Below are 23,307 nucleotides of genomic sequence, written 5' to 3'. Positions count from 1 at the left end.
TTTATCGTGAAATCGAGCATAAAAATAATAGATTATTAACGCGCCACCTCTATTCACAAATGTTTTCAGTAAAAAAATAATAAAAAAAATTATCAAAAAATTAGGTTAGTGAATCTGATGATCTTTTTTGTAAATGAAACATATCTATATTTGATCTACGCATCAATTTGAGTGAGTTTTCGTACTTGGGCGGTTGTAATCTTCACATATCAATGATTTTCATCATTTTAATTCCTCGCCATTTCCTACCACCACAAATGATGTAATTTTTCAATGGCGTCTTCTTATAAAATAATTCTGCATCATCGGCAAGCTTTTTAAGATAACTTAGCTATTATATAGTTACTATAAAACATTCTGATATTATTTACTTCAGCACTACCTCTATGGTGAGACAGGACCGAACTGCTTCCGAATCAGTTTTTCTACAACATACCTTATACGTATGAGTATTTTCGATTCCGAGAAAGGACTATACCTTCTATTTCATAACTCATTTCTGATTGTTTGCTAAAAACCGGTTGCTATCTCTAATTTTCGAATTTTTGGCTGAAAATAATGATCTTAAACGATATGGTTTGACTCACTGATCAAGAATCCGTGGTCGAAATTGATTCTGTCCGGCCGACCGTGTATCCGATAACTGTCGAACGGAATGAGCTAGACGGTTGAAATTTTCAGAGTATGTTCGGCATATAGATATCTCGGTTAAGTTCGTTAATGATGAAAATCGGCATACTGGTTTCGTAACAGTTTCATCATAAGAATCTATTAATATCATTTTCTAATCTAGCAAGCTAATACAGATATGATTTTTCGAATTTTCAATAATTCATCGTACTTCATATATGTTTTCACGTCGAAATTTAACGTATGTTCTGTGATACCATATAGACATGGTCTATGTGTGATACAGATAGAGACATGCCAAACTAAGTTCATAGATATTAATTGCTGGCACTATGAATCAGAGAGAGTAGAAATAAGTGGGAATATTAAATTATGATTCTATGGCATGTCCGCTTATTGAAGTATATGTCATTTTAGAATAGACTAAGGCCGGACTTATGCTGCCGGAATGTCTCTCTGAATTCATATTCTCAATTCATAATCTGAATTCTGGAAGCTTGCAAATTCTAGATATTAATACTCCGAAAAAATCAGAATTTGTGAGGTGAATAGTGGATTAGTATGGAATTATGTGTTTTCTTAACTAATATTATGAATTGAGAGTATGAATTCAGAGAGCCATTCCGGCTGTATAAGGCCGCCCTTACAATGATGCTCTGTCTGTTCTTTCAGTTTTGAATTCTTGGAATGTTAATCATTCTGTTTTCGAAATTTGAAATGATTCGAATATGCTTCAGTTTGAAACAAAGCTCTATAAACAATATGTTTGTTTTCGTTACTCCGAGAACACCGATTTTGGTCGATTTTGCCCAATATCGAACTTATCCGAGATATTTATCTTCCAAATCTACTCTGAAAATTTAAACTGTCATTCCGTTCGACAGTTATCCTGTTCAAGGACGATCGGCCGGACAGAATGGATTTTGACCACGGATTCCTGATAGCGAGTCGAACCAAAACGTTTTATACCATATTCAACCAAATATTCGAAAATTACAGACATTTAGGCAAATTGATAAGCACTCAGCTGTTCCGATGAACAATTGCGCCAAAAATACAAAATGTGGGAAAGCTTACTCCGAAGCTGCTCTTAACAACTTTTCATTAAAGCTTCGGAGTAATTCCTATTAAAACTGTCGAGTATGTCGATCAATAGAATACGGTCCTGTCCTAAGGATTTCAGATTTCAGCGAAACAGTTGTGAGTTCCAGTTGATCCAAATATTAAAATAATAAGGTTGCTTAGATCACTTATAGAGCATTATTGACTACTGTTTGGCTAATTGACGATCTTTTTACGGCCTTATAAAGCAAGTCCTCATGGAATAAGAAATATAATTATGATTATGTGATAGTTAAACTTCTTATTGTAGTGATAGTCTTAGAGAAATAGTCTATTGTCTCTCGTGATAGTGATTGGGTCGCAGCAATTTGGCGCTACTGAGGAGAGGAGGTGAAATCCATAGATTATTCTGGAATAAATATACCGCGTAAACTTAATTTAACATAACCTAAAATCAAATTTGTTCTGAACTGCTTGGCAAATCTGAGTGCCGACTGTGACGAGTGACCTGTTTAAGTTAGAAAAGAAAATGCAAGGTAAGTTGATTGAGAGATTTGCACCAGTGATTCAATCGATAACTAGGTAAAGCACAGACATGGAATGTCCTTAATTTAATTTACCGAATCTTCAATAATGATTCACTGTAAAATACACTATGGTAAATGAATGAGTGCATAACATATTTGTGCTTTTTGATATGAAAATGATATCTTAGAGTTTGTTACCTACATTCTTTCTATATTACTGAACTTCTTTTAGACATGTTCAAGATCGTCCAAACTATCGAAAGGGGCTTGAAACAGCTAACAATTGTTCCTTCGGGATGGGAGTATAATAATCAGCTTCATTGGCCAAAATTAGGGGCTGAGAAGCTGATCAGGACTGCTAATTCCTTACCAGAAGCAAACTGGTTCACAATGGCTTGCAAATTAAAAAGGAACCACTTATTTAACTATGAAATTGCTGAAGAGGAACTAAATCGAATGTTGGAAAATGACGATACTGAACAAGAGGATATTTTAGAGGTCCAGACTAAAAAGAGACCGAGCGTGAAGCTGCCAAAGTCCATATCTAGCGAACATAATTTTAATGAATTGGCCAATAAATGTATGGTGAGTTATTAATTCTTATTAGACAAATTCAAGCGAGTAACAGGAACATCAGAGGGGTTAAGACCGATCCCTTGCTATCAAAACCGATTGGTTATGTATAGCAATATATTGGTCTTAACCGATCTGTTCCGGTTATTTGCTTATATTCGACTATTGTGTATCAATGATTCTAATCATAATCCACTTCTATTCAATATTTATAGTTGAATTAACAAATGTCTTCTTGTATTGCAGTTGACTGCTTCTTTGGAAGATTCTAGGGTGAAATCTTCAAAAACAGAGTTGGATACTGAAGTACTCCTACCCCAAAAAACAATCCAGCAAATTATACCAGATGGATTAAGAACAGAAAAATCCTCTCTAGATGCAGAATTGATGGAAAAATTTGAGAGCTTGATAATTAATCAAGACATAATTATGAATAACCAGAAACTAATTCTGGAAAGAGAAGGTCATTTATCTTATCTAGAAAATATAATGCAACTCCTTGCCAAATTACAAACCAGTATAGATGTTATGGCTAGTCATTCAATTAACAATAACTGTACATGTAACACTGCAACTCAGAATAATAATAATATTGATGATATCTTTTTCGAGCCAATAGACTCTTTAGCGGTACTTGAGAAACTGGAGGCCAAATTGGCTAATAAGAAGGAAATGGAAGACTTAATACAAAAGTTTAGTTATGTATGTGGAAGAAAGGGATGTGGAAATGGAACCAATAACTGCTATATTTTGGTGGACAAAATATTCTCTAGAAAATTCATGACTCTATGTTCTTGGGCTGGAGGTGCTAAAGATCCTGGAAAAGAGAAAATTCCATTCAAATTTTTCAAAAATGTTATCGGATTATTTTTTCGTGTTGTGAGACTCTCCGATGAAGATTTTACCTTGAAAAATTGCGAAGAGTTTTTCAAGGCTGTCATCAGAAACTCAACGAAAAGGAATGAGAGTAGCATGACACGAACATCAAGGAGCAAAAGGAGGCCCAAAAGTCTTTCTTACAAGGTAATGAGAGAACTTTTTTCTTGGCTATATTTTTGTGGAGAACTGATTTATGAATGAATTCACATGTGAGTAGAGTACTGACATCAATATAGGGCTCATTCTTTGTCTGAACATAATGCAATCTGACATCATTCTATGCATATACAATACATTCTTCATTTCAGATTAAGAACCCAAAGATTGAAGAAAGTAATGTTATGGAACTAAATGAATTAATCATCAACGAGGAGAACTTTCTAAGTAGTTATGTGAGTTATATAATCAAACTTTGGGAGTTTCTTCAATTTTCTTTCTTTTCAACTTTGTAGGTTCTGGTTGGAAATGAGGATTCTACAGGAGTAACATTAGAAGAGATGGAACAGGTGAATGGAGAGGATAGTGAAAATGAATGAGTGCAGATTATAAATTATTAACTTATTTTATTTGAATATTTTGTTGATTTTTAGTTTACAAGATGAAAATTATTTATTTTCATGTAAAGTGTGCAATAAAGGAATAAAAAAAAATTCATCTCTATATTTAGTTGCTACCATTTTGCACTTAACATCCGTAGTTGAATAAAGTTTTAATGGCTTTTGATTATTATTATTAGTTTTGAAAATATTTAAGAATGATGATTTTATTGGAATTTCAAAAACTTCTTGTAAATTATCACCTACAGCATGTCCACAAATGAGAGGAGTGTTATTTATCAATATGGCATACTCCATTGCTACAATATCATCATTGTGAGTAAGAAACCATTTATTACGATTGTCTGCCGATAATGAGAACTGTTTCAATTCTATTTTTGAAAAAAATCCTGAGTCGTTCTTGCTTTTTAAAACAGGAAAAGATGTGCAATATTTTTTAGATTCATTTTCACATTGTATAATTTCACTCATCCTTTTTGCAACCTGAGCCAGTGGGGAATTTCCATTTCGTAATAAATTTTTTATTTGATAAAGTCGACTTTCGAAAGGGTATGCATTGAAAGTCGTCAAAGGTCCATACCTTCTTACTTCATCAACTAAATGAGTGAGATTATGAACATTACTGGTAATATAATCCTCTCCATAAAAATCTCGATAATATTCAACATAATTATTGAGTAATGCTTCAGCCAAATGGAGAAAATGCACATAATATTTAGTTGAGCATATAGTTATAGCACAAAAAAAATTAAGAAAATGTTGGTACACATCAAGAGGCAATACATCCTTAAGTATTACTATACTTAAATAATGTAAAAAAGTATGATATTCGGAACCTTTCCAATGGCATAAAACATTTAAGCCTCGTACAGCTCTATGAACTTCAGATGGTAGCTTACATTTCTCAAGAAAATGTGAAACGTCAGTAATATCTTTCGCACACCATTTAGTTTTATAAGTACCAAAACTTCCATCTCTCCATCCCAATAAACACCTTTTCATGACACCCAGATCGATCAGATGAAGAGAATCACTGACCGGAAAATCTTCAACCATATCGATGGGCAGTAAACTTAGAGGGGTATCTTGTTTATGATGGGAGCCATATAATTTTGCATGAAATCCAGCATTAGTTCTTTTTTCACAACCTATCGTAGGAAAGTAGACTGTATGGGAAATGTGTGAATATTCTCCAACTGTAGTACACTTGAGGCATCCATGTTTACTATTGAAGTTCGTTACTCCTGAAAGATAAAGAAAATAATCATTCACCCTTTAAGTTATATACCTATCTTGGCCATTGATGGTCAATTATAATAATTACCTTTGATGAATGCTCTAGCCGGTGAGTCACATACAAAGCATCTTATTTTAACAGTAGTGTTGTTTCCGTTGATTATCAATCCTTCCGAAAGTATTGGTTTGGCTTCTTCAACAAATGGTGTCAAATATTCTGCCAAATTTGAAGGTTTTCCCTTACCACAATATATACCTATTATCATGGGTTTAATTTCAGGAAGTTCATGAATGTTGAAAAGTATAGGCCAGAATTCACTTCTACTGCTTTTGTATATGGGAAGACCATCCATACTAATATTCAACGAAATTTTCTTTGGAAGATTTTGAATTGATGTCAACATTTTCTGTAAAGAAAATTGTAATCCATGGTGCCAATAATGGCCATTCTCTCCAATTTTAACCATAACAATAGTGTGATATGTTTTCAAAAGTGTTCTGGGATCATGAGGTAGAATGTTCGGCATCCTTCCATTCAGGTATCGAAAGAGCACTCTTAATGCTGAGTGTGAAATATTAAATGAAACTGCCCATTGCCTTAAACGATTCCTAAATTCTGCATTTTGCTCAAGTTCCAGTACAGAGTCGCAATCTTCATTTGACTCTAATTCTATCAACCAATTACCTCTTACTTCATCATCACTTGTGACTATGTCAGTATTATTATTCGACAGGTCCACCACTGTTTGTGGGTTCTCAGTTGCTGTGGCTTTGGTAATCGAGATAGCAGACGTATTTTCGCTCATTGAGATTTCAGCATCTGCAGATTGTGTACAGTCTATTGATTCAACATCTTTCTGTAGTGTCTCCTGATTCCCAGCACTATATGTACTTGTATTCTTCATCATATTTTCATAACACATTTTCATTCGTCTTCGAAATGCACCACTTTTTTTGATTTTTTTCCACTGACTTATATCGCACATAATGAAGAATTATTTTCAAAATAGGTAACCTAACTTAAAATTTATAGGTATATTGTTTTATTATTGTCGTAGAAATACGATACAACAAAATAGTTATCAAGTGGTTACCAAAACAACTATTTACTCATCGAAACGAAATCGTTGCTAAAGGTACAACAATATAACAATTTTTTAAGTGGACGAAAAGCAACTTAAAAGTATTTCTTTAAGATATTTGTAACACTATCTGCCTTATCACCATAATAAATTAAAAAACCACTAAGCAACAAATCAGTTTTATAGATTGTATTATTTTATAAGCTAGGTATCGACACACTTAAATGATAACTAGGCAACTGTTTCATAAGATATTTTATAATTTCGCTTTACTAACGTTGTCACGATAACTCTATAAAATTCTTCAGCTATTCGCAACAAAAAAGTATTTATGTAGGCTTAATATAATAAATTGCTATTATTGAAAGCATTTATAAGATACCTTTAAAATAAAATAGTCACCAAACATTCGATTTATAAGACAACTTTGCTCGTTGGGATTTGGCTCCTTCAAATACCCCACGAAAATATATTAATATCCTAAATTCACATAGAAAATTGCTATTAAATCACTAATTGCATTCATATTTATATAGTTGACGAACAGTAATCTGAACATTTTAGTGATATAAATTGTCGAAAATTGCAAAATTTGAAGTTCACCTTTGCGAAACTAGTGGCACGTCGCGTTGCTTGAGTTCAGGCGGAAACACAATAGTGATATATTTATGTCTCATGACATAACACTGTCCATCTCATATTACCAAGATTATAATATAGATGCTTATTCATTTACTTATGATGTAAATCAACCCTTAAATTCGTCAATTTTAGAGGTGTGTCAGAGAGGGTTTTCATTAGGCAAAGTGTCTGTCAATTGGTATAACATCTTTTGATAGTTGTCCAAGTGTTATGATATGTAAATTTAGCTTTTATATACACAACTCAAATTGACCCTAAAATTTGAATATTAGGGGACGTTCATTTCGCTGTCATTTGGGATGTCGTCTTTTTGTTGTTATTCAAATAACATATATGAATTTCTGCTTTTATATTGATGACGTAATTGGGTCTTAATTTTATGCACCTTTATGACCCTACCCTGCCTAGGCCACGATGATCTAAATTTATTAGTGGCTATTCTAAACTGACTCCTATTCTATGAGTTAATTCGATGAATATTTTAGTCTGCAATTCTTTTCTCTGGCTAAATACTTACACTTTCTCACATTACAATTCGAGAGATGAAGTTAAATATTTTTCAAAAAAATATTCAAGACGGGATGAAAAACTGGATAACACGTAGTATTTCAATTTGAGCTTAAAAGTATTTGATGCGGGAGAGCATCTAAAGAAAGAAATCGCAAATCTACTGCTAGAAAATGTGATAGTCGAAGAAGTAAGTTTTCAAGTCATAATCCCAACTACCAAGATAAAGTTGTGTAGAGAAAATTAGGAATTGTTGTTGAAGGTTTGATTGTTGAAGGGGTGATCAGAAAATACATAATTACATATATCTAAATATTCAGACCATTCACGATTGTTTATTGGATAAGAGCTGGAAAATGTATGAATACCATAATTAATATTTCATGAAGCATGAGTGCTGGTGGCAACAAAAATCCGAGTCGAAGATGAGAATTTTTGCAACTGCGCGAATGCTTTTCGTTAAAAAACTAGAATCTTGCATTGTGATTTTACGAATTTTTTCCAAGGAAAACATCATGAGACTATAATTACTTGTTATTAAAGTTATTGAAATTTTTGGTTACAACTGCTGTCAAGTCTTGCAACGGGTAAACTCGAAAAAACTGTTAGGTGAAAAAACTGAAAGGTGCTATCATACACATTGTCATTTAGATGAGGGAAATAGTATAATATCGAATGATTGGCTAGAACAATGCCTTGCTGTTAGTTGAAACCAAGATGCATAGAAACTCTGGTGTGTGCACTGATTCGATTTTGTTTCAGACTTTTTGAGATAGTCCACCTATTGCTTTTTAGAATCGTACGAATTCCCGCTATCTGTCTGGCGGCGTTTGAAAACGAAATAATGATTTGAGACACTGCAAACTTTCACAAGAAATAACAATTCAGTTCATATCGAATTTTTAATGAAATTAATGAAATATAATGACGACGGCAATTGGTCGATTCAGAGTATAGAAGATTGTCACGAACATAGAATATAATTATTCCATACTCAATGTTCACGAGAGTAGAAAATCGCGAGAAATGTCAAATATAAACGATGTATGCGCCATCTGAAACTGTCATGATCTCTGAAAAACCAAGTAGGCATAAATCTGAAAAACCTCTCGTTTTGTCTGGAAGTTTAACAGACAAAAAAAGACACATAGGGTTTCTTTGCATCTCAGTTGAAACCACAAAAAATTGACATTTGAAAAAAAAAATCTAATGCAATGAGTGAGAATAATTGTAGATGGCTGTCATTCGCCGTCCGGCTGATCACAGATTTCTCCCTGTCCAAAATCGTCGACGACGTAAAATAATATTTATCACGGAACTTCCGTTTTTACGACCGCCCCCCTAACTAACGACATTTCGGGACTCGCAAAACTTTATTATGTCGAGGCTTCATTATATCCTCAATTCGTCATTAAAAAAAAAAATTAATGACTCCCTTCCATATTTTATGCGCGTCCTGACATCGCAGATGGCGGCGTACTTCGGCATTTTACAATTGAACTATGGCTTTCATCAATTATACATGAGCTGGCCGTTAATATTTAACGGCCGTTTTTGGGCCCGCGGTTCGGTTTCGGATTGAATTTTAATATTTCAAACGCCATAAACTTCCCGTTTCGACGGCTACGATTGGCCCCGGAAAATCTGCATAAAGCTCCGATTTATTGATTATCGGAGATTAGTTTGCGGCCGTCGCGAAAGGGGTTGACGCGGTTATGAAGACCGCTTAATCTCTTTCGGCTGTGGTATGGTCAATTCCAAGGGCGTTTTATCGACTGGTAGTTTCCGGTTCTCGATGATCTATTCTCATGCTAATCGTTGCGTCTATTGAATTAAGGTCTTATTGGTAGATCGATAGCAGTCGAAGTCGTGAAATGCAATAGGGTCGTATCGAGTTAGCAATTTGTTAAAGTACAGGGTGTCCCAAATTCGATGCTCACTGAAAACATCTCGAGAACTATAACACTCGAGTTACAGGGCGTTTTTGAAAATTAACCGTCTCGGTTTCTGTTCGAGATATTCAAAAAATTTTTAAACTTTTTTTTCAGTAATTTTTATAGTTTATATGACAGATCATAGAAATTGATGACCGTTTCAAAGATATTGAGTTGATGTTTCTTAAATGGGACACCCTACCTTTTTCAACGCAGTTTTTTTTGGCCGTAGATTGGTCGAAAAACATCCCATTATCGGTTTTTCAATAATGTTATGCGTTTCGAAGATATTGATATTCCTTATTTATAAATATTTCGAGTTGTAATTCATTTTGTGTCCATTGTATGATTTTAATCGAGTCATATATAGAGTGTCATATTCAATTAGATCTTAATCATCGTTTCAGAGATTTAGAGGAGAGTTGGTGTTTTTCAAATGGAACACATTATATATGAATTAAATCTCAAAATAACTGAAAAATATATATAAGGTGTCCCATCCACAAAATGAACTAAAAACAGTGTTATCTATGACATTTTTGAAAAATTGATAACGAGAAGGTTTTCAACAAATCTGCGGCTAAAAAACGGTGTTGAAAAATATGGTCACCCATTTAAGAAACACCAACTTCCCTCTGAAACGATAATTGATTTCTATGATCTGTTATGTGTATCGTCTAAACCTTAAAAATTAGTGGAAAAAATGTTCTAGAAATTTTCAAATATCTCGAACCAAGATAAAGCGAAGTATTTCAAATGGTCATTTTTCAGAAACGCCCTGTAACACAAGAACGAATCAGGATATCTATTATCTGTTTTTTGATATCTTATTATTCGGAAAAAGGAAGTCTTCGAGTTCCCAAGATGCTTTCAGTGGGCATCGAATTCGGGACACCCTGTACACAGCGATATTGAAATTGTTACTCACGGAGGGATGATTTTTGTTATTACTGTCAGCTTTTTAGCTTTGACTATTTCACTCTTTACATTTTTAGTGAGAAAGTTCTCATAGCGATAAAACATGTAAGCCGGCAAAACAAAAGTTGATTTTTCAGCGATGAAATTTGGTTTTTCTCAAATTTTAGACAGTTCGAGAAATGAATATTCATCAATTAATGAATTGCAGATCGCATAGTGAACGTATTTGTCGCTTGAATCATTCGAGAAATGAGCCATCAAGAAGGGAAAGATTCGGAGATATTTGTTTGAAAGAAATGCAGTATGAAATTGCCAAACTGGTATCTCTTAATGCTACAAGATGTCTGTATTATAAAAATTCCTGCTGAACAGGAACTACTCCTCAGATCCAGAACAACTCGCAGAAATATCAAAAGACTGCGATTTCAATATGGAAAAGAAAAACGGCGAAGAATATGAAGAATCTAAAGTTAAATCTTTATGGAGTATCTTTCTAAATGTGATTAGAAGAAAATGTTCAAAGAACATGGTAGAATGATTGATCTGTTCCAAGACTCAAATGTATAACAATTAATATTGTTTGAATAAATAAATAAATGAATAGAGCATCTGCCATTTCAGCATTGGCGAAAAAAATTATAATCAACATGAGAAGAAATAAAATAGGCATTTTCATACACACCCCTTGGAATCATATGTACAACTAGATACAGAACAAACAATCCCAATTTAAGTCTCTAACTAAATAATTCTGACAATCTTATTGGTAAATTATCAAACTTTTTGTCGAATTTACAAATGTCATCAACAAGAGGCGGACAATATTACGTATCTTTTTCCTCGCTTCGATTGTCAATTCAGAAAAAAAATTCTTTCAATCACTTATGATGATTTTCTTCGAACCAATTTCAGCCTGTAAATCATTGTAGAATTCATAATTGGTGAATTTTCAAAATGCTTCTCCTACAAAGCCTCATCCATCGTAATTTTGAATTGTCCAATGATTTCTCTCGATCTGTCAACCACAAAAGCAGGAGTCACATAAATGTAATAGGTATTACATTTTTCTCCTAATTTTTTTGGATATATATCTTTAATTCTATCGGTTCGAAGGCGTTTGAAAAAAGCAGGAGTGAAGTTGTTAAACATTTGGTCTCACTATAAAAGTAACATTCCACTTCTAATACACTCGATATGAAAGATTTTTCCATAGGAATGTACAATTTGAAATATTTATAATGTTAATTCGTTGTACTATTTTTTGACATTTCTTTTATCGTTTGTGTTCAATGGGTTCCACCATTTGATCATAAAAAGATGCAATCTTCTACAACGTTTGAAATTTGTTAAATTGTTTCATCGAAATCAGAACTTATTCATGAAAACTGAGAGGAATTCTGGAAGAACAACATTATTTAGGTAATCGGTTACCTATTCGTTGTATTGTAGATAAATTTGAAATTGACTCAATTGAATAATGTCTTCCATGAAATTTTCTTGAACTTCTCTCTGTTCTCTTCATGATTAAACGGCATAAACTATTGAACATAAATGACATAAGAAATTGAAAAAATTAGTGCACAGTGTTGTCATTATAATCAATTCAAATTTAATTATTCCTATTGGAAATACCTATGCATACAATTTTGTTTGTATTGAAAATATTTTCATCCAGATCGGCGCAACCTTGAAATCAGAATCTGCGTTCCAAACAAACAAAATTGTATTCCGGTGAAATCGTGCGAAATGAAGACGTAAACGCTGACATTTAAAGGCTCACCTCGAATTGGCGCATTTTCCGAGTTTATCCCGGAATCCAATTATCAACAGGAAAACTCTGTCCGAATAGTTCCGGAAAAATCTCCGAGAACTTTGATAATTTCAACACGAATATTTCATGTCTGTTATCGAAGGCTGCCTCCGCCACCCGGAGTTCTGGAATAACGAGAAAAAAAACCGAAACAATTCCTCTCGATATTTCCATAAAGTTCATCCGTTCGCGAACAACTGACGAGAGAGAATGGGGCTGAAATGAGGAGGGGACATCTTGAATACCCATAACAGAAATGAAACATTCCAGCCACTCAACTCGAAACAAAGGTTTCCGAAAGTCAAAACATAAAAGCTTACAAATTAAGTTCGAACGGAGACAAAGCTGGGAAATCCGAAGATTCCAACTCGAGACAAATAAGGGCGGCAGAGCAATTTGCTCGGGAATAATGAAAAGGATTTCTTGCTTTTTCTCGGCGGCATCAAAAAATATTTCAATTTGGCGGAAACGTGCAGTGATCAGAGTTGGGAGGACTAAAAGGACATGGCCGAGAACCATCTCATTGATATCGTACATAAGAAATTCGCAATTTAAATGACAATAAACATACTTTATGGCTTCTCAATACGAAAATAAAAATAATATTTGGGACCAAATTTCAATGAAAGAAATGCGTGTTCATTTGTCAGATACAGTTCGAAATTTTATCTCATTGTGAAATGAACCACCTTTATCTAAATGAATTGTAGAATAAAATATCTCTTTTTATTTAAATATCAATTATATCGCAGCACAGCTTCTTCTGATTTTTTCATTTCGAGAAATTTAACTGATGGAAAAATTTCATATATATTATTTTCCAACGAGTGGTTTCATTTTGAATATCCCGCTATCTCGATAACTGTCACTTCTGACAAGTAAAAACTACGCCATTACTAGAAATGGAACGATACACGCTTTAACAAATCATTGTTATTGTTGAAATTCACTCCAAAAATAGTGAAAATTTTGCAGTCACAGTTAGCAAAACTATGAAGCACTATTTGGTGGACGTGAAGCACTTTCTCGACCTGAAAGAGAGGAAGTGATGGAAAAATTGGGACAAATGAGTGATGATTAATATCAAACCGCGTGCGTTAGTCAAGAACAACCGAAAATATTGCTGCTGTAGTGTTGATGGAAACCCAGTTTGACCGAGCATGGAAATAATGCATTTCACAAAAGACATTACATCGTATTTCGCATAAAGACTTACGTCTTAATGTTCATTTTTAACAAGATGGCGCTCCATACCACACAATACCTCAATACCGCAATTTTTGGCGGTTTTTTGCATATAGATAAATATCAATTTTATGAATCACATTTCTATAAAGAAATAAACTATATAATATTTCCTACAAATTTCTTCTTTTAAAATTTTTGTCCGATAAATCTCTCTGGCTCAAACAAAAGTTGAAAACTGACGTATTTTATCTGTTCTGCAAAAACCCACTTTTTGGGGTTGTTTTGATTTCTTCGATTTTTAATCTTTTTGGAATTGCTAAATCGAAATCTTGGTCCGAATTGAGGTTTGCCACCAAATTTCTTGACGGAACATTGGGAAGAATGCGAAAAAAGGTGGAAAAATAATCTCTTAGCCTTTTTTTTGGATATAACTAGAAAAATATCAATTTTTCATGAATTGCTCTCCGTCCAAAATCAAAGTTAATAAAATTCCCTACAAATTTCTTCCATTAAGATTTTCTGCCTGATAAACCGTTCTGGCTCAAACGATAGTTGAAAATTGGCTCATTTCATATGTCTCTACAAAAACCCAGTTTTTCACTACAAAACTTATTATTATTAATGACATTTCTTCTACTCAATATCTTCTTCTTCAAATACAATTAGTTAGATAGTTTCAACCTATAAATCTAATCATCAGTTCAGAAAAAAGCTTGACATTGTTTTCAATAAATCTATTTAGGAAATAATACCGGCGTAGAATTTATACAATTAATCACTTAAATTGAAATTTTTGTGTAGGAAGATCATTTACGAAAGAATTTCTTCAAGTTATATGCAAAAAACCAAAAAAATGAACTTTTTCACATTTTTTTCCAATCTTCCATGACGAAATTTTTTTGGCAGACCTCGAATTCGAATTCAGTATCCCAAAAAACATGAAATCGATTACATCCAAATTATCCCAAAAAGAAGGTTTTTGCAAAGAGACAGATGAAATACGCCAATTTGCAACTACCGTGTGAGTCAGAAATGTTCATCGAATAAAAAAAACATGATGGGCGAAATTCCTAGAAAATTTTTGGTTTCTTTGTTTTGGTATAGGAAAGTCATTCCCGAAAAATGTATATTGTCTGGATAATATTCGAAAAACCACAAAAAAAAAATAATTTTTAATTTTTTTTTCCATGTTGCGTCATGAAATTTCGATTGAAAACCTAGGATTCGGATTCAGCCCCCAAAAAACATGAAAAATCGAAGAAATCAAAACTACCCCAAAAGCTTTCCGTGAGGGGCTCTTATGAGCACAAATCGACTGGACTATCAAGTTCAAGCGGAAAGTATAAACCTTAAAAGACCCTCAAAGATGCACCTCGCGAGATTTCCACTCACGAATATTAATGACCCTTTCCCAATCCCTTATAATGGTGACGTGTAGATAAAGAACCTGTCCTCAATAAGGCGGGATTTGGGCGACAGCCTGAGCTCGACCACGCTGAGCAGGACTGATAATAATGTCGGCATTTTTCACAACAGCTTTGAAAGTATACTCGAAGATGGCGTTCCATAAATTTCGCAGATAAACCGATAGCCTCGGGGTGGTCGAAATCCACCACCAACGAGCTGGCTGCGTCTCAAAATACCATTAGGAGAGAAGAGTGAGGTTATGAGGAGAATACGTTTTTCTTTAGTCCATTGAAACTATTGCTGTTATGAACAATACACTTGGTCATCAATTTTCGATCGAGATTTCTCTTTATAGTTGTTGGTTGAGATGCGAAGGCTTCTGAGAAAGTAGAATGCCAGAATGAGTATTTGAAGAAATCTGGAACCGCCGCATTCGCCATTTCGTCACTATACATACATATATGTTTTGTACTGACCAATGGGTATACGTACGTTGACTCCACGTTTATTCAACGTTGTATCGTTGAAATTCACGGAACCGGTTGAATCTCCAACGTTTTCATTCTGGTTTCCAAATTTAACGTGTTTCATATGCGTGTAGCTAAAATTATATTCGACGTATTTTTTCAACGGTTTATTTTGAAATTAGTTTTTAATAACTGTAATACGTTATTTTGTATATATTATTAATATGGTGATATTGGACGTTATTTCAACATTACATTGAAACAATCGAATAGCAAGCTATCTATAGAACAAGTTGATTTTAAGTTTTCAAATAATTATATCATCCCGTTTTTATTCAACGTTGATACAAACATGTCATTCATACTCGTTATTTCGTTAACATACAGGTTAGTGTTCAACATTATAATATCATCGTTCATGTTGAATTTATATTTTAATCGACCTCTCAACCTTTTTTTGACTCAAATGGTTGATAGTGATAATGGAATATCCGTTTTAAATTGATAATGAAATTACGATCTAATCATGTTACTTTATCACGTTGATATATGCGCTATTATCCTTAGTTATTTCTACATTTTGAAACAACGTTATTTCCTCATTGTCTCAGAAGCTTTCAAGAAGTCTGAAAACCAGTCGAATATGCAAACAACTTTTTTTTGGAAAAACTGGTCTTCTTTATAAAATTTCTCTCCCCTGGTAGTTTCTTCGATAATTTATTTAGAGAGCCCGTAAAAATACTATCATATGGTTGGGTCACTTTTCATTTTGCTCAAAGAATTAATCACAAAATCCAGTAACCCGTTCACGTGAACCTGTTCAAAATTTGAATTTCTCTTATGTTATAATAAGGAAGAAGATTTATTGTACAGAAAGCTATTCTGAATAATCTGGAAGTACTAGAATGACCTTTATTTAAATTTTCTGAGATTTTCAAACATTCACATTTTTCTACTCACTTTATTATAAATACATTTGTAGTGACTCTTTGCTAGTCCAGCAAAGTTACCCATAACACGCTAAAATTGTTAGTTCACGTTAAAATACTGAAGCTAAATAAACAATTGTTTATATATTTCAGTAATCGTTTAACGTTTCTGTTGATATAATAATAAAACATTTCAAAAATAACGTCGCATCTTGCTATAATACTTCGAAAATAAACGTTATTTCCCGCGACATTTTCAGTGATAACAAACGGTTGGTCAACCGACCATTCCACAACGTTATATCAATATATAATAAATGGTCAGGTAACCAAGACACAGGTTCATTGGTTCCTGTGTCCATTGGGTTAATAGTGACTTTCAACATCATTTCATAATGAGTGTTTTCTTAGCTACATAAGAAGTTTTGATGTTTGTTGTCTTTGGTTTGACAATTGAGGATATTAAACTTTGTTGAAATTTCTGTTCAGTAAGGTTTGGCAATTCATCCTCAATCGCCAGGCAACGCTTCCAAATTGTGGGTATTTGCTCTTACATTTTACGGTCAACTTAATCGGCTTAGTGAGCAAGCAATTCGTGTAGTCATTGATCGTTTTCGCACTAATTTTACTCTTCTGAATTCGAAACCTTCAGCAAGACAAAGAAATGTGTATGCCGTAGATAATTATATTGCTGCTGTAGTTGTGGAAGACTACTACTTCGCAATGATCTTGGCTTACATGCCTATAAAATCACAATCTCAGATTGAAATAGTGCCCTATATGACAGTTTCAGAAATGATTCTTGTTTAAAATTTTGATTAATATTAATAACGAAATTTCGACACTATTTATTCCATGCATCTTCATTTTTTCTGCATTCTTAAAAATTGTATAATTTTCAATTTTAATGTTGAAACAATTCAATTTCGCTCCACCTCATTTTTTTTTCTTTGTGGAGATGATCCCTAAACATCCAATTAGGGAAAATTCTCTCGATACAAATCCCCCGTTATCAAATTTCGAGTAAAGTAACTCTTATCACATTCATCATTCATAAAACTCCCCCCATCACCGTCAATGTTCGGTGCACGAAAGATACTCTCAGTTTTTGAACAGCCGAGAGCACTCGGAGAAAAAAGCACCTAATCCTCATTCTCTAACCCGGATGAAGCAATAAAAAATCGGCATAAGAATGAAAACACTTCCATAATGGATGTTCCTAATGTTCCGCTGGGCGGAATAAACTGCAAAAACGCCGGGGCATTTCAAAGAAATTCGCATGCCATATTGCAGAGGGGAGATCGGTTCTTTTGGAGGGATTATGCCGGCGTGCTTGGTCGAGGAATTTTAACAGTCTTAATCCTATTAACCGAAATGAAAGAATCGGGCCCCGGCTCCTGGAAAATGCGGAAAATTGCATCTTTATTACATTTTCCGGGGGTAGTCTAGGAGCAGCGGAGATTTTCCGGAAACATCTAAATAGTTTTTAATCTTCTGAGTGGCTCGTACTTTCATCTGGGTATTAACCAATTAATTCGCCACTTATTGTACGAATATAATTACTAACATCTTGAATGCAGTTATCTCCATCTGTTCCGCCTCCGTCCTTTGTTACATCATTCGAAATTCTTAATGGGAAAGCTTGAAATGAGTCTTTACGAAAAGTTGATATGATTTTGTCTGCGAAAATATTTTCCTTAATTTCTGCCAACTAATTTATTATTCCCTTTCTCTTCAAGAATACGATCACAGATTTTACAGTGTTCAAAATGAAGAATGAACATTTTGGAGACTGAAAATGTATTGCTTTAATATCTATCTTTTTCATAATGAAATATAAGATCTTGAGTCGTTGAATTTTTGATTATTTTATCATCATTATTTAACATGTGGAAATATCTTTCGTCTGAATTAATCATTTTTTAGTTTGAATATGCAATTGAAATGAATCGGAGTTCTTATGAGAGTTGGCAACCCTGATGACTAAATTGCTATCGTGAAGTTTTGACATTTTTCAGCATAAACGTACTCAGAACCGTATATGTTTTTTGTTTAGAGTCACTTAATAACTATAACTCGTGGAAATTTCCTTGCAATAACTTTTTATAACTTTCGACGTGGATTAACTCAGCAACAATGTATCGATGAATTAAATAAAATCTGCTTTCTGATATCCTTTTTTGAAAAAAAAAAAACGGAGGTCTTTGAAGAATTTTTCTCAAAGTTTTATAGTTCTGGAAATGCTTTCGTGAGTATCGAATTTGGGGCGCCTTGTACATCATTTTCTCTAATTTCCATTGAAATTAATAATTGAATATTTGCATGAATATCATTCGGTGATTTCTGTTCTGATTGGGGAAAGTTTGTTGGCAGAACTCTTTTTTGTATCACAAATTTGATAGAAAATAGATAAATCCGTGACGGAAGAGTTGCGAGTACCAACGTATAATAATGCAATATAAACATGAAATATGTGTGAAACTAACTAATTTACGCACTATTTTAATTTACTACATGTGGCAGAATAATCGGATTTGCCACATAATAAAAGAAAGTCACAATATTTTTTACTTGAAACCACCGATTTTCATCCTTTTTCGAAATTAAATTTCGCATTCGGCTAGAAAAGCGGTTCACAGAAAGTTATGTTATTAACGATTCGTATGTATATTAGGTGTAGTGAAAAGCAATCCATTATTTTTCCAATGGGTAGCTTTAGTTATACTCATCTTGTGTTGTTTAAGTCCGATCGGCGTTAGAAAGACGAGATTTCGTACTACAAAAACTTTTCTGACAGTTTTGTGATTAGTTTATTCTGTTCAGTTTGAGTGCGCGTCAGATGGACACTAGCAAAGATGAAATATGCTTTAGTCCACAGTTTTTCTTCGATCAAGGCGAAAGTGCAAGCCAATCACGCGCAATTTTGGTTTTGTCAATTCCGTTCCGGTAATTTCGATATCAAAGATGCACCACGCATTGGAATGCCAATGCGTGTATAAATACGGATGCCAACCGCCGTTTTATGGCAGAATATGTCGTTCTACAACCTCCTGTATGCAACGCAAGATAGTTATTCTGCTTCTGATGAATATAAAGCTGACATGTTCGATTAATCAACAAAACAGCAGCCCCCCTGGTTTCAAATTTTCAACTGTATGGTCCACACTCTTTTCCAAAATTGAGAATCTCGTCTTTGACGACGCCATCATGCATGTGATGGAAAGACGAAGACAAAGTTTCAGTTCTTCTGGAGTTTCTGATAGGTGTACCAAGTTTTAAATGATCTACGTTTATGTCTTCAAAATGTGACAACAACAATTAACCATCCAACAGCGAACGCTTATTTTCCGCATTGGAAAATTCTGATGAATTTCCACCGAGCAGCTAGAAAGTAATGTAATTAATGGTGCATTCCTATATGTATAAATACGGTCACCAACCGCCGTGTATGATAGAACATGTGGTGTCACGACCTCCTGTATGTAACGCAAGGCTATTATTTTGCTGCTGATGAACACAAAAGCGACATATTTCAATAAACAACAGTCCCACCCTCGTATGGTCCAAAGTCCTTTCCTAAATTAAGGATGTCGTCTTTAACGACGCCATCACGCATGTGATGGAAAGACGAAGACAAAGTTTCAGTTCTTCTGGAGTTTCTGATAGGTCTACCAAGTTTGAAATGATCTACGTTTATGTCTTCAAAATGTGACAACAACAATTAACCATCCAACAGCGAACGCTTATTTTCCGCATTGGAAAATTCTGATGAATTTCCACCGAGCAGCTAGAAAGTAATGTAATTAATGGTGCATTCCTATATGTATAAATACGGTCACCAACCGCCGTGTATGATAGAACATGTGGTGTCACGACCTCCTGTATGTAACGCAAGGCTATTATTTTGCTGCTGATGAACACAAAAGCGACATATTTCAATAAACAACAGTCCCACCCTCGTATGGTCCAAAGTCCTTTCCTAAATTAAGGATCTCGTCTTTAACGACGCCATCATGTGATGGAAAGACGAAGACAAAGTTCTAGATCTTCAGGAGTTTCTGATAGGTCTACCAAGTTCGAAATGATCTACGTTTATGTCTTCAAAACGTGACAACAACAATTACCCATCCAACAGCGAACGCTTATTTTCCGCATTGGAAAATTCTGATGAATTTCCACCGAGCAGCTGGAGACCCGAGTTTTCCAGCGGGGGCAGGTAGGGAGATTAAAGGAATTACGCGATGCATTTTCCGGGCATAATTGAACCCTTCGAAACGGGTAAACATGCCGCGAATCCGCCACGCCAGACGTAAATTATTCCACGGTTTCCTCCTTTTGCGCCACCAGAATCGGAATCTTCCGCCACGCGGAAAATATGGAAAACACCTGCGGGAAAGCCGCCGTCCCGGAGCGGATCACCCGTCGTGTTTGTTATTTGTTCGTCAAAATTGAATTTTCCACAACAGGAGCCGGGCGCGCGTGTGTGTGTGTGCGCGGTGCGCTCTCCTTTGGTATCTGTGCTCAGAAGGAGAATTTAATGAAATATGGCGTGGAAATTGGATCCGTTAGGGTCCCTCATTATGGCGAGTTGATGGAAACGAGCCGACAACGGGAAAGACCAGGAAGAACCGTAGGTGGTCCTTTGGAATGCGCTAGGAGCGGGTGCCGAGGGAGACGTAGTTTGTAGATGGGAGAATTTGGGAAAAGCACTGACGTCAGAAACTTGTTCGAATCCTCATTCGTGTTATTTTTCAAGACTCAAATCTCTTCTTTTAGTGTCTTTTCTAGAGAAGATTGGCGACAGCCACAGCAAATTCGTCGCCATTTTGGCAGGTGTGAACCAACGGAAATTGGAAATTCTTCCCTTTCTACTCTTTTATATTCTTTATCCAGAAGTGTTGTTTCTTTTCTGATTCTTGTTTTCCCTTTGCTTATGATCAACTGGAGCAATTGATACTGATCATCTCTCATCATGTGTCTGAAGTAACCCGTTTTGCAGCTTTTAATAGAATAATAGTGCATTTTTCTTCATATTATACAGGGTGTTTCGATTCAGAAGTGAACCTTGAAGAAGGTTTTAGTATCACTCATTTGCTATCGATTGCTATATTTATTGATAACCGAAAATCAATAGTTTTCAAGATATTTGAGTTCCTGTGTTTTTAAAAAACAGTTCAAACGACAAATAAAGAGTCATACCAACAAGTCCTCCAAGGTTCACGTCTAACTTGGAAAAATTTGATATTTGCTTTCTGATCCAAAAGAGATTTCTGATGTTGATTTCGTTAGAGTTTTGAGTATTGAACTTTATCCATAGCCTTTTTGTAGTCAATGAAGCATGTATACTTCCTCTGATATGTTTTGCAGCAAAACAAGACAACATCACAACACAACAACACTTGTTACCAAGCTTCTCCTGAAACCAAATTGTTCACTAGCTATATCTGCCTTATTAAATTGGAATATTCAGGTTCTTTGGCGTCTGATGGAGCCACAGCCAACAATTTCGAGTATAATAGTACGCCATTAGCTTTTTGGGATATTTTAATTATTTAAGATCAAAGGCTCATTTTTACGATGACAGTAACTCTCACGATAGTACAATTCATAGTGCAAAAGTGCTGTCGCGACAGTGTGAAATTAGTCAATTAGTCAGTTTATATGGTGATAACTCCTGCGATAGTATGATACTATCATGAGAGTACTATTATCAGTTATAACATCACAAGAGCATAGACAATATTCGATTATACACCGATTCACGAGACATAGTTCGCGAATCATCACGAGAGCGCAGCTCGAGGTGTGTTTGGTGAACTACGTCGAGTGAAGAGGTTCGTATAATCGAAATATATTGTCTATGCTCGAGTTGGTACTCGTTAGGATTTTATGTATAACGAATAATTTTAATAACTATAACCAAATTCTGATAATTCAATGACATTTTACTGAGAGCTTGACTTTTATTTTTTTGGCCAACATCCAAGAATGTTGATATGGAAATGGTCCCAATATGGCAGGAGGCGAAACACCGAAACGATTATACCACGTCGTCAAAGGTATATCCACTTATCAATACGCCGTAACTATGGTAAATTTACAGATTCTATTGGTTCATCAAAACATGAGTTGTATTATCGTAAAAATGAGACTTTAATAACTAAAAATGCAAGTTTTAGCTTTCTTGCGTTTTCTTTGTCTGAAGCTCAGTTATCGAGCAAAAAAATTAATTCACTTCAACTCATTCTGATAACTATCTATGGATAACATGAAATAAAAACGGAAAGTAAACATGAAGGACTTTGATATTAATATTTCAAATAATACTAATAATAATTATGATATTCAATAAACACCGATTTCTTTTTAATTTCAACGTCATGTATCTCAGAAACAAAGCAACTCCGGTCATATGTTCATAGAAACTTTTTTCTCTAATTCTGTGGTTATTCCATTCATTCTTCCACATCTTGTAGAACAAAATCGTGCGAGAATATATCAGAAACGCACAGTTTTCATGGTTATATTTCATTATTCGATGTTGGCACTCCGAACTTTCCGCCACGGCTTTATCTGTCAATTCATCAATTTGCCTTAAAGAAATCAGTTCTGCCAACCAACATTTTTCAATGCAAAAATCACTAAAATATATTTATGGAAATATTTCATTAATTTCCATGAAAATGCAATGAATTAGAGAATAGTATATTCTAAAACAAGTTGCAGAATGGGCTCCTATTCCAACACGAATGCGAAATTCGAAAACGAGCGACGAAGGAGCGAGTTTTGGAACGCATGAGTGTTGGAATTGCCTTCTGCAACGAGTATTAGACGATATTTTCTCTATTTCAGTCAAGTTTTGCGAAATATTGTCGAAATTCAATGAAAAATTCAGATTATATATCCTAGTGACTTTTGTATTGTATCTTGGCAGTTGGTGTGACTGTTACGAAAATTGA

General features: G+C 34.4%; 3 protein-coding genes across 4 annotated transcripts in view; 2 read left to right on the top strand and 1 right to left on the bottom strand.

Moving 5' to 3' along the window:
* Positions 1 to 23,307, top strand: part of LOC123672955 (Krueppel-like factor 6) — a 522,109-nt gene that overhangs the window by 341,507 nt on the left and 157,295 nt on the right. The gene's annotated exons all lie outside the window — the stretch shown is intronic.
* LOC123672954 lies at positions 56 to 4,325 on the top strand. 2 transcript variants are annotated; one of them, XM_045607321.1, is made up of 5 exons: positions 56 to 2,228; positions 2,452 to 2,804; positions 3,039 to 3,815; positions 3,980 to 4,063; positions 4,124 to 4,325. In XM_045607321.1, exons 1-5 carry the CDS (start codon positions 2,222 to 2,224, stop codon positions 4,205 to 4,207), a joined length of 1,305 nt encoding a protein of 434 aa, XP_045463277.1. In that variant the 5' UTR covers positions 56 to 2,221; the 3' UTR covers positions 4,208 to 4,325. The 2 variants fall into 2 exon arrangements, with proteins under 2 accessions (XP_045463277.1, XP_045463279.1); XM_045607323.1 differs by lacking the exon at positions 4,124 to 4,325 and having other exon boundaries at positions 3,039 to 3,880; positions 3,980 to 4,076.
* LOC123672951 lies at positions 4,271 to 6,980 on the bottom strand. Its single transcript, XM_045607318.1, has 2 exons — positions 5,553 to 6,980; positions 4,271 to 5,472 (listed from the first exon to the last, which is right to left on the bottom strand). Exons 1-2 carry the CDS (start codon positions 6,448 to 6,450, stop codon positions 4,277 to 4,279), a joined length of 2,094 nt encoding a protein of 697 aa, XP_045463274.1. The 5' UTR covers positions 6,451 to 6,980; the 3' UTR covers positions 4,271 to 4,276.

The sequence above is a fragment of the Harmonia axyridis genome, chromosome 2 (genome assembly GCF_914767665.1).
Source record: "Harmonia axyridis chromosome 2, icHarAxyr1.1, whole genome shotgun sequence".
Classification (NCBI taxonomy): Eukaryota; Metazoa; Arthropoda; class Insecta; order Coleoptera; family Coccinellidae; genus Harmonia; species Harmonia axyridis.
The sequence above is the reverse complement of the archived record's forward strand: the minus strand, read 5'-3'. Positions and strand labels throughout refer to the sequence as shown.

Bases quoted from the DNA above. Each gene is read 5' to 3' on its own strand.
- LOC123672954 (XM_045607321.1), top strand. The intron at 2,805-3,038 runs GTGAGTTATTAA...CTTGTATTGCAG, and splicing joins AATTGGCCAATAAATGTATG to TTGACTGCTTCTTTGGAAGA. The intron at 3,816-3,979 runs GTAATGAGAGAA...TCTTCATTTCAG, and splicing joins CCAAAAGTCTTTCTTACAAG to ATTAAGAACCCAAAGATTGA.
- LOC123672951 (XM_045607318.1), bottom strand. From the start codon at position 6,450: ATGTGCGATATAAGTCAGTGGAAAAAAATCAAAAAAAGTGGTGCATTT. The intron at 5,473-5,552 runs GTAATTATTATA...TTTATCTTTCAG, and splicing joins GGCTAGAGCATTCATCAAAG to GAGTAACGAACTTCAATAGT.